Source organism: Apodemus sylvaticus, chromosome 12, assembly GCF_947179515.1.
Source record: "Apodemus sylvaticus chromosome 12, mApoSyl1.1, whole genome shotgun sequence".
NCBI classification, from domain to species: domain Eukaryota; kingdom Metazoa; phylum Chordata; class Mammalia; order Rodentia; family Muridae; genus Apodemus; species Apodemus sylvaticus.
Window position 1 is genome coordinate 34830154 of NC_067483.1, and position 12209 is coordinate 34842362.

A 12209-nucleotide genomic window follows, 5' to 3' on the forward strand; every position below is an offset into this window, starting at 1 on the left:
CCACTCCCTGCGTGCTAGGACCATAGCGCTGTGCTGCGTTGGTTTGGTGCTGGGCATTGAGCACCCTCACCTTGTGCACGCGAGGTGAGCTCTGCACCAGCGGAGCCCCAGCCCAGCCCTGTTTTAAGCATCACTTTGGGCAGCTGAAGTACAGCCCGAATTGGATACTGGTCCTGTATTTTCATAGTCATTTGTATTTTTTCATCACCTAGGGAGTCCTAGCCCCGGTGCTTCTGCAGTCCTTTAACCTGACTGAGTAACTGGAAGCATCTGCTCCCCAGGAAGAGGCCACAGTGAGTTAGGGGTAGGGCCAGAAGAATCTAGATCCGCTTAGGCCTGCAGCAGGGCCCCAGTCTCTACGGCAGCAGGAGCTCTGAGTCCTGCAGCAGCCCAAGGGCGCCTGAGCACCTGCTGCTGAGGGAGGGGTCAAAATGTGGGTGAACATCCCAGCTGGGAGGTGGGCGGGAAGAACGGGCCCCCTCTTGCCCTTCCCCTCTGGTTGGGCCCTCCCAGAGCCGACTCACCTTCTGGTTGTTGGAGACAAGGGTGAGGGCCTTGTGCAGGGTCAGGGAAGCCATTGCAGCGGACTATGGTGGCATAGAGCTTGGCCGATGCCTTAGGGATCCTTGGCAAAGAAGGGTCAGAGCGGTTCACAAAGTGCACCCCAAACCTCTCCGAGAAGCCTGTGGCCCATTCAAAGTTGTCCATGACGCTCCATACTGTGTACCCTCGAAGGTCCACCTTATCCTGTACAGCTGCTCAAACAAAGGCCTGCTGTGAGTGTGGGCCTGGGGGCCAGGCCTCCTGAAGCCAGGCTCCTGGCTGTCGCACTGTCCTAATAGTAGAGCGTGAGTTCAACCCTGAGACCCCATCCTGTGTCTCAGCAGGTCCTCTGTAGTGGATATGCAGGGCCGTCAGTATCTTTCTAGAAGGCTCCTTTCTCAGTGGAACTTAGGTAGCCTGAGATAACCCCACTGCTTTCCTCTGTAGCTCAGGAGATTGATGTGAATCAGGACCCTGAAGTACTCCCCATGAAGAGGTGGGAGCGTTCAGAAGCAGAGGGTCCAAGCTGTGGTAAGACCTCCGGCCATTTCCTTGGCTGTCGTAGAGCCCAGGGTCTACATACATCACACACAAAGTATGTGTTGATGTGAGTGCTGTGTGTGGGTGTATGTAGAGCCTAGAGATGATCCTCGGGTGTTTTTGGAATTGAATTCAGGTCTTATGGTTGTACAGTGATCACTTTACCAACTGAGCTGTCTTCCCAGTCCTACTGCCTGAGAAACCAGAAGTCCAGACTGTTCTTGGCCTGCTGCAGAGCAGTAGTATGCAGAGATGCCAAGAAGCAAGAAAACCTGAGGGTTTCGGAGCACTCAAGTCAGACAATAAGGTCTAGCCGGTTCAGGCAACTGGTTTTACCTGCATGTAAATCTAGCAAGGAAAAAGACCTTAGATTCTAGCTTCAGGCAAATGCTTAACCTCAGGAGCAAAGGGCTTTGGGGTGCCGGAGTATCCTCCTCCGGACACCGTGGTACTCCAGCAGTGCGAGCGAAAGCTCCTACCTTTGAGGGCTTCATTAATGTAGCTGCGGAGATAGTACATCCTGTCGGTGTCATTGAGCTCCAGGTCCCCTCGTCTGGACACTCCATTCTCCGTGACATAAATCGGAGGGTTGTTGTACTCCTCCTTCAGCCAGTTCAAGATCCTCCGGAAGCCGAAGGGCGTTGTCTTCAGCCAGAAGGAGCCGGAGTCTGGCCACGAGCGGTCTGTGATGGAAGCAACTCCCCTGCAAGTGGACAGGGGAAGAGCAGCTCTCCTTTAGAAGCCCAGGGCTTGCTGGTGGAACCCATCCTCCCACAGAACACACTTCACAGCAGCGTGACAGCTCCGCATGTCCTGCCTGCATCTGAGATACAAGCACGACCTTCAGAGAGTCGGTCCTCAAGTCACCTGTCAGATAACGGCCTCCATTTGGGAGGTCCTCATCTGTGCAGTGGCAGGCAGCAGACAAGTGAGGACTATCTCAAACGTCCACATCCTTGACCCTTCTAAAACTATGAAAAGGAAAGGGGACCGGCTCACGGCAGAGGGATGCCTGCTGGGGGAGGCCAGGAGCATCTGCCGACCCCTATGTCTGCACAGAGGAGGCCTTGTCCAGCCCCGCGTTCTTTGCAGCACTTGATCCCACGCGGCTGAGCTGAATCTCACCCTCTGGAGGAGGGTTCTGGGGAAAGTCTCAGAATTTCGAGACAGCAGGGGAGCACGCAGAGGCCGGGGATGTGAGGCTCGTTTGTGAAGAAAGAACAGAAAACTGCTTGGTGGGAAAAGAGATGGGAAGGAAGGGCTGGAGAGGCATCTCTGTAAAGTGCCTGCCTTGTAAGCAGGAGTCCGGGTTAAAATAGGGAAGGGTGTGGCAGGGCCCATTTATATTCCTGTGCTGGGGAGGCTCGCAGAGAAAGCCCTGCCGTGCGTGAACACGCACGCACACGAAACCTACAATAACTTTTGCTGTTAGAAAGAAATTGCAGCCGGGCGGTGGTGGCGCACACCTGTAATCCCAGCACTCTGGGAGGCAGAGGCAGGCAGATTTCTAAGTTCGAGGCCAGCCTGGTCTACAGAGTGAGTTCCAGGACAGCCAGGGCTACACAGAGAAACCCTGTCTCAAAAAACCAAATCCTAAAAAAAAAAAAAAAAAAAAAAAAAAAAAGGAAAGAAAGAAATTGCAACTAAGAGGATAACAATTATAAATAATTACTAATAACAATAACATCTTTCTCTCTCTCTTTTTCTTGGTCTCTTTTTCTTAGTTTTTCAAGACAGGCTTTCTCTGTGTAGCCCTGACTGTCCTGGAACTCTATAGACCAGGCTGTCCTCAAACTCACAGAAATCCCCCTGCCTCGGCCTCCCAAGTGCTGGGATTAACGATGTGCAGCACTATGGTTGGGCTCATGCAAGAATTTCTCGTTCTTGTTTCCCAGTGTTTGCTAGGTGAGCATGTGTTATTTGTATAGTTCACAGTGAACACCTGGCCTCTGCATTGAAGAACGCAGCCAAGGCCATCTGACAGGGAAGGCGGCAGGGAGTGGCAGCGCCGCGTGGCTAGTGCTGGCTGGCGGCAGCAAGCCCAGCCTGGTGTACGGACCCTGAGATGGCTTCTGAGGCGAAGCTGGGCACAGAACCCTGTCTGCCTCGCACGCCCTGCTGACACCCCCCCACCCCCGTACCTGTCTGCGTCAAAGGAAGAGATGGCGGTGTTGTAGTTGAAGTTGTAGGCGAGGACCGTGGTGTAGTGGTTGAACCCAAAAAAGTCAAAGGTGCCCTGGATCCTCACCTTCTCACTCTCTGTAAATTCGGGGAGCCTAGAAGGAGGGAGCCATGGGGGGAAGAAACTTCAGGAAGAATCCCACTCTGAGGAGAGTATCTGGAGAGAGGGGAGCACTCAGAGCTCCAGCGCTGGCTATGAGTAAAGCAGCTGCCGGAGAGGCGCCCTTCTGTGTGCTGCTCCCCTGTCCTCTGAGCGCCACTCTGCCCATGGCCTCACTGTCCTGTGTAAGCTCCCGGCAGGCCCCCTGGCCCCTGACCTCTGACCCCTGGCCCCTAACCCCTGACCCCTGGCCTCTGGTCCCTGACCCCTGACCCACTTCCTCCACACATTCCAATTTTTACTGTTCATGATAGATTTGGAAAGCGCAAGCGCACCTCAGGTAATTATTTACCTTAGATGATTCCTCTATGCTCTTAAACAGTCGTGTGTGTGTGTGTGTGTGTGTGTGTGTGTGTGTGTGTGTGTGTGTGTGCCCAGTTTGCCCTAGGTTAGCCCCTGCGCTTTCCCGGCCTAGCGCTGAGAACTCAGTTGGCTGTGCGGACTTCTCTACGTCCATTCCTCCACTGGCCTTGTGTTCTCCACCCTTGCTTCTGTCTATGGAGTCCTCAATGCTCCTCGGCCCGCCCTCGAGGCCAAGGCCGTGCCCAGGTCCAGCCTCAGCTCTGTGCTGCATGCACTGTCTGCGCCCCAGCCTGAGACACAGCGACTTCTGCTCCCCCAAGTCCTTGTGCTGTGAAGGCTCCAGCTCCCCCTGCAGCTCCGAGCCCCACCTCTGCCTGCCTTAGCTGTAAAGCCCCCAGGTTTCCCCGGAGCTTTTGTTTCTCCTGAAGAGACTGAGGAACAGGATTCCTAGGCCTCTCATCTCATGGCCCGGCTGACAGGCTCGGTTCTGACCCAAGTGCACAGCAGCTGCTGGGCAACGGTGAGGAGGAACAAAACGCCCACTCCAGGCTGGCACCGAGCTCACCCTGCAGGCCAGGAGTGAGCCACACAGTAGAACTGGAAGCTGAGACAGCCGGGTGGGAGCGGGCGGCTGGGCAAGGCTCAGAGGCTGTTAGCCACAGACTCGCAGATGTGCTGAGTCCCCCCACGGCCACGCGAGCTAGTGGAGAGCTGGGGACCTCTGTCCCGCTGGCCACCTTCCCTGCTTCCCCACACGCCGCGCTCCCGGGTGGAGCACGGTCGCCCTGCCTCCGCCCCGCCGCTCATCCTCAGCAGTCAGGGACGCCACGGCTGGCAGCTGCCCCATGGAAGGGTGGAGCCGGGAAGAAGGGCCGAGGCGTTCCGAGCCGAGCCACCGCCATCTGCTGGTGGCGCAGAAGGACGAGTCCCCAGACAGTGGCCTCTCACAGGGCGGGAGACTGTCCTGGGAGCTCCGAGTGAGGCGGCTTAGAAGTGGGCACTCTTGGGACAGAGTCCGCGCTGCCCCAGAGAACGAGAGCAATCAGCCATCGTCCTTCCCATGTCAGGCGCCCATTAAAATTTGTTCTCATAAAAAATAATAAAAATAAAAATAACTTGTGTTCATGTAAAATGTTTTGGTTATGTTTCCCCTTCTCAGCTCCACCCAGCTCCTCCCCACCTCTCTACTCAACTCCAGCCAACTTTGTGGTTTTTCTCTCTCAACAAACAAACAAACAAACAACCACAAAAACACCCTACCCACAGATCAGCAACTCAACTCTCAGAAATGCGTCTTCCTATAGTAGTGGGAACTACAGAGACCAAGGGACAATGCAGGGGCGGGGAGCCCTCCGGGCCGAAGTCCCAGAGGCCTCCATCCAGCCCCTCCCTCCCTCCCTTCAAGGGTCTATGCGCTGACCAAGAGGGAGAAGGGAGGAGCCCGAGGTAATGGCCAACAAGGCTGAGCTGAGTGGCACAGCTGTCTGGAGCTGTGGGCATGGCGTCCTCCCTGGCACTGCCACCCACGCCACCCTCCGACTGCGGACCCTGCGGACCTGGACTCGTTGAGGCCTGCCGCCAGGCTTCTGTCACGGACCCGTGTCTTCATCACCTCCGGGTAATCTCCGTTTTTGAAGATGGGGTGTGCAAACCAGCCCCCCATAAACTGTGGGGAGAAGGGGAGTGGTAAGTCTGTGTCGAGGCTGACGTGGGAGAAAGGTCTCTCGCCCTTCGCAGGCACTGGCAGTCCTAGCAGAGGCTGGACCACGAGGGTCTAATCTCCCTCCTGCCGGGGGTCCTCCACTGAACACAGTATCCCATGTGGGCATCTATTCACTAGAGAATTGACTTCCAGGGGCTGCAGAGATGGCTCAGCGGGTAAGAGCACCGACTGCTCTTCTGAAGGCCGATTCAAATCCCAGCAACCACACGGTAGCTCACAACCATCTGTAGTGGGGTCCCATGCCCCCTTCTGGTGTCTGAAGACAGCTACAGTGTACTCATATAAATAAAATAAACAAATAAATAACCTTTTTTTAAAAAGAAAAGTTAAGCATTTCTCCTCAAGCTCAAAAAAAATCAAGTAAGAGCAAAACTGAGTCTAGATCCAAAACCACTGAGTCTTAGTGTCCATCTATTTCTGTTAAACCACACTGGGAGGGAAGATGGTCAGGAAGAGACGGAGCACAGACCTGTACGTATCGCCTGGCTGCCTCCACGTCCTCCTGGTTGGAAGGATCCCTGGGCTCGGCCCAGTCGCTGCTGATGGTGATGGAGATCTGGCCTCCCTGGCTGGGGCGGTATGTGCCATTGTAGAGATGCCAAGCCTCAGCATGGGCCTTGATCAGGTTGTGCCCAGCAATGTACGGGGCCGTGCCTGGCCTGGAAGAGATCCCTGGAAACACACAAGGATGTCAGCAGAAAGCATCTCCCTCTGCGTGCGGGAGGAAGGACTTGGCTGACACGAGGAAGACTGGGATTCCAATCCCCCTACTGAACAGCAGAGAGCAGTCAGCCTTGTGTCTTTGTCGGGAGAACCAGCAGCAGAGTGCTTGTGGGAAGGGGGTTGTATGTGGGCAGTAGCCAGCAGCACCGTGGCCGGGAGGAGGACGTGGCCCCTGTTGGTTTCTGTCCCCTTCCGCAGTGGGATGTCTGCCATGGTGTCTGCTCAGAAGCTGAGGTGCTTGAGCTCTGGAGGACCACCCTGAAGTCAGGACTGGAGGGAACATCCAATGGCCACAGTGACGCACTCCAGGAGGACAAGTGCTCAAATCAAAGTGCCAACTGAGAGCCTGGAAGACGTGTCTATCGGTAATTCAAGAAATCTCTCCCCACTCCACTGCAAGCTTAAAACCCAGAAAATGTGGAGAAACACGTGGGTGAGCACAGGTGTCAGGTGCCATTCACAGGAGACTGTCTGCTTCTCTGAGGCAGGGTCACTCGTGGCCCACACTAAGCTAGACTGAGTAAGCAGTGGCCCCAGGGAGCCTCCTGACATTGCCGTCTCAGGGTTGGGATGACAAATGTGTCTGTGTTGTTTGTGTGTGTGTGTGTGTGTGTGTGTGTGTTTATTTGTTTGCATGGGATCTGGGGAGAGAATCCCAGCCCCAGATTTCCATGGCGAGCACTTGGCCACCTGACCCATCTTCCCGGCCTAGGAGGCAGGGTTTCCAGCACGCGAACACCGCCTGGCCATGACTCTCTTGCCACCTGGAGTTCGGGTCTTCAAGGTGCTGAGAACATTATGGTCCCAAGAGCTGGGGAGCCGGACCTCGGCCTTACCCGGAGCAGACACCCCGCTGCCATAGCCGTGGGCAGCGATGACGAAGGGCTCATTCAGTGTGATCCAGAACTTGACTTTGTCTCCCAGCCTCCGGAAGAGCACATCTGCATACTCCTTAAAGCGCTGCACAATCGTCTCGTTCTCCCAGCCCCCGACGTCCTGCAGCGCCTGGGGCAGGTCCCAGTGATACATGGTCACCTATGAGGAGTCAGATGGGGTGCCATCAGACGTTTCTCCAGGAAGCTGGTGACGTGAGACATACAAGCACAGCGCAGGGACACTGACTGGGAGAGGCTCAGGAGCGTGGAACTATCTCCACGCCTGGGGAGAAAAGGGGTCATTCTCTAATTCTGTACCGTGTGAATTTATGGACAATTCAAAACCAAAGCTGAAAAATCATTTTGGTGTGGGGACAGGGCTCAGCAGGCACAGGTGCCGCCACCAAACCCGATGACAGGAGCTCAAGCTTCAGAATCCACACGGTGAAAGGACAGACGTCACGCCTACAAAGCTGTCCTGATTCACACACACACACACACACACACATCTTTGGGGGGCTGGGAAGTACTTGCTTGAAATGTATGAAGCCCTGGGCTCCATCCCAGCACCACATACATGGCATGGCAGCGCACACCTGTAAGCTAGCTTAGCTCGGATGAGGTGCGTGCAGACAGATCAGAAGTTCAAGGACATCTTCAGGTACTTAAGGCCTGCTGGGATACTTTGTCTCAAACATAAGTAAATAAGTAAGACCCTGTCTGACAAATAAATAAACAGCTATGAGAAGCAGCACCTTAGAATAGATCTATTAAATAAAGGAAATAAGCACTCACCTGTGGCGTGATGCCCACAGCCAGCAGCGCATCTATGAAGCGAACGTAGTAGTTGAGGCCTGCCTCGTTGATGAACTTGGTGGTTCCGTCGGGGAGGATCCTAGGCCAGGAGATGGAGAAGCGGTAGTGGGACACACCCAGGTTCTGAAGGGCCACCACATCCTCAGCAATCTTATGGTAACTGTCACATGCCACATCTCCATTGTCGTCATTCTCAACCCTCAGGGAAGTGTGGGAAAATGTGTCCCAGATACTAAGTCCTTTGCCGTCTTCTCTCCACGCACCTTCAACCTGAAGATGACAAGAGGAGGTCTAATTCATCTGAACAAACACGGGTTCCCTAATGTCGCCTCGGGGGCCTCCTCTGCACACCCTGCCTCCGGTTACTAAAGCTGTACCACACCGCAGTCTGCTGCCTTCCCGTGTGACCATGCAGTGCAGGAGTGTAGGCATGTTCTCTGTCCCCCTCCCCCACCGTCTCTCTCTTGCCCTGTGTGTGTGTGTGTGTGTGTGTGTGTGTGTGTGTGTGTGTGTGTGTGTGTAAAAAAGAAAGACAGAGACAGGGAGAGTCTCATACAGCTGAGGCTGGCTTTAAACTATGTAACACAGGAACCAAGTATTCTACTGAGTCTGTTCTCCACGCTCCAGCAGCAACTCCAAGATTCTATATTTCGTTTTACGTTCCCAATTAATGCTGGCGGTGGGCTCTGACATATGGTATGTACTCACTAAAGATCTTGAGTGAACAATTTCACATCCTCTACCACCTCTAAAGACAGCCAAACAAAAAGCAAGGATCCTGGTGTGAAGACTTTGTAGTCCAGACACACACACACAGCTGTTTCTAGGCCTTCCTCCTCCCCTCTGACTCCCTTCCAATAAGCTCTGGAGAATGGCTGTCTGTGGTGGCCAGTGAGTACAGAGGTACCGCTTCTGTAATTTACTTTAAAACACTTCAGCAACTATGGTGTGACTGGTCACAGCTGAGGCGGTGCTGGCCTTCAATAATGCACATCCAACCCTGGCTGGGAGAGGGGTGGAGTGGAGCCAACAGGAACACCGTCATGGGGAATCATCTGTGTGGAGGTGAAGGAGACTGAAGCCAAAGGGAGTAGGTGAAGATGTAAGAAGCCACCACACACACACATACACACACACACACACACATACACATACACAAACATACACACATACACATACACAAACATACCCACATATACATATACACACATACACATATACACATACACACATACACACATACATACACATATACACATACACACATACACACATACACATATACACATACATACACATACATATACACACATACACACACATACACACATACACATATACACATACATACACATACATATACACATATACACATGCACACACACATACACACACATATACACACATACACATACACACATATACACATACATATACACATACACATATACACACATACACACACAAATATACATACACATATACAGACATGCACATACACACATACACACACATACACACACATAAACACACACATACACATATACACATACACACATACACACATATACATATACACATACACACATATACACATGCACATACATACACACATACACACATATACATATACACACATACACATACTCACATATACAGATGCACATACACACACATACACACACATACACATACACACATACACACATGTACACACACATACACACACATACACATATACACATACACACGTACACATACACACATACACATACACACACATACACACATACACACACGTACACACACATACACCCCTACACACACATATATACACACACATGCATACACACTACATACACACACACATACACACACACAGAACAGAGAGAGAGAGAGAGATCCTCACCAGGGAAAGGAGATACAAACATGGACAAGTGAAAGGGCTGGCATTAACCCTGTGGAGTCAGAGTTACTGGGCATGGGCCATGGCGTCACATACACACGTGTAGGGCCGCAGGAGGCGGCTAAGTGAGAAGCGGGTTGTCTGAAAGCAGGAGGCCCTGGCTCCCTACCCAGCGGTGCGCACACCAGGAGTGTTGGCGCATGCTAGTAAGCACAGCCCTTGGGAGCAGGAGCAGGAACAGGAGACGTTCAAGGTCATCCTTGGCTAGGAAGAGTTTGCCCCATATTAAACAAACAAACAAACGAACAAACAAATAAATGCAAAGTGGGAGGGTGGCAGGGAAGATACGTACAGATGTATGCGTGTGTGCGTGCGTGCGTGTGTGCGTGTGTGTGTGTGTGCGCGTGTGTGTGTGTGTGTGTGTGTGTGTGTTACATATACATACAGTTCTGATAACCCACAAGCTGGGACTCTCCAGGGGCAGAGTTTGCTGCTGTGAAAAACAGCTGGGCCTCACAGAGAGCTGGGGAAGGAAATGAGCCCATTGTGCAGAAAGGAGCAAGGGCTGGGCTAGCATGTGGCTTCACCAGTGGGGAACTGCCTGCCCTGCATGAATCCCTGGGCTATCCCAGCCCCAGCATCTCAGAAACCAGGCACCGGGTGCACACCTGTGACCCCAGCATTTGATGAGATGGACACGGAGGGCTCAAGAAGTCAAGAATTGCGGGTGCTCAGCAAACTGTATGAGACTCTGTCTCAAAAGAAAAAAAAGAAGGGGAGGGATAGTGATGATGATGGTGGTGGTGATGATGATGAAGAAGAAAAGGAAGGAAGGGGAGGGAGGAGAAAGAAGGAAGGAGGGAGTAAGGAAGTTACGGAGGGAGGGAGAAAAATTCTTTAATAAAACAAAACTGCTGACCAGACCCGCTGAGAAATCTTGCCACAGAGGACTGATACTGCTCGGCTGAATCATTACAGCCTCTGGAATCTCAGCCTTTGCCCTGGAGAGCCTTTAGTGTAAAGTGTTGGCCAGAGCACGGAACAGGATGAGACCCAGGGTCTCCTTGAGTTGAGCAAATAGGACAAATGAGAAAGTAGGTAATGTTTACCTAATAAACGTCAGTCTGTGGCAGAACTGCGTCTGGGGTGGGCTCGGGAGGCCGGCTAACCTGCGGCCGGGACAGCGAGACAAAGCCCAGATAAACTGGGCCTTCCGTGCACTGCTTTGTCTGTATTTTACCAGACTGCCCGATGCAGAGGTATACAGCAGGGGACACGGACCCACTGCGAGCTCATCAAGTGACTTGAGCATTGCTCTTCCGTGTGGTATTGGAGAGCAATCCCAGAGCCTCCCACATGGTGATGGTGAGCGTGCCCGCCCCGAGCCACACGCTCGCTGTTACCTTTCCTTTTCTCTGAGGAAAGATAATAGCATCATATTTTCTGCATGAACACAGTAGGAGTCTGATGTCAGACCATTAGGAAAAGGGCAGGGCCAGTTTGGAGCCAATTTAGGCGGGCTGCCTGCATGATGAGCGGGGCGAGGAGGTTGTCGATTGACGTGCCCTTTCCAGATCGTTCTGTCATGGCCCAACCTGCTCCGTTTGGCCTTCAAATATCCATCTCAGCATTTGGCCAGATCTATGGACACCTAGGAAATAAATATCTGGCCAATCTGAAAAGATGTTTCTGGTCTAAGGAAAGTAGGAGGAGTGGCCGTGAATGTGAGAGGCACTGTTCAGTGGCGGAACACCAGCGTCCATCTCTCTCAGCTTCCGACTGCAGGTGTGACCTGACCAGGAGCGCCCATCCTGTCCATCCCGCTCCTGCTGGGCTTCCTCATCAGGGCATCCCCAAACTGTGCACCTAAAATTAACCCCTTCCTGCCTGAAGCCGCTTTTGTCAGGTATTTTAACACATAGACGAGACAGGTAACAAGGCAGTCCCTACCCAAACCGATCTAACTGAATGTAGGGTGTGGAGCACCTGGATCCCTTGAGAACACACACTGGCCAGCGCAGGTCTGCCTCCCAGTGCTGCGCAGAAGCTTCGAGCCCAGCAGCAAAGCAGGAAACTGAGCTCAAGGCTCCAAAGTCCTCACCTGATACGAAGCAGAAGCTGCACTCCAGATGAAGCCCTGGGGAAACTCTCCATACAGGAACTCATCGTCCGTGGCCAGGGGCATGCCGTTGTTAGTAATGACCTCTGTGTAGTATCTGGCCGAGGCTCTTGCTGTTCGGGGTCTGTCCGCATGGTCAAAGTCGACGTGATACAATCCAAATTTCATGGTGTAGCCATGCAGCCACTCGAAGTTGTCCATCAGCGACCAGGCAGAGTACCCTCGAAGGTCCACACCATCCAGCCTGTAGGCTAGGAACACCCCACAGAGAGCAAGAAAGCTGCACACCTGTAGCCAGAGCCTGGCACAGCCCGGCCGTG

At 53.0% G+C, this 12209-nt stretch overlaps 1 protein-coding gene across 1 annotated transcript in view; it reads right to left on the reverse strand.

The window, feature by feature from the left end:
* Window positions 1-12209, reverse strand: part of Lct (lactase) — a 38885-nt gene that overhangs the window by 954 nt on the left and 25722 nt on the right. Inside the window, exons 9-16 of the mRNA XM_052201085.1 lie at window positions 11872-12140; window positions 7844-8134; window positions 7010-7208; window positions 5920-6122; window positions 5284-5393; window positions 3225-3359; window positions 1563-1786; window positions 525-755 (exon numbers count right to left, since the gene is read on the reverse strand). Coding sequence (XP_052057045.1) covers window positions 525-755; window positions 1563-1786; window positions 3225-3359; window positions 5284-5393; window positions 5920-6122; window positions 7010-7208; window positions 7844-8134; window positions 11872-12140 — 1662 coding nt within the window. The remainder of the gene's footprint in view (window positions 1-524; window positions 756-1562; window positions 1787-3224; window positions 3360-5283; window positions 5394-5919; window positions 6123-7009; window positions 7209-7843; window positions 8135-11871; window positions 12141-12209) is intronic.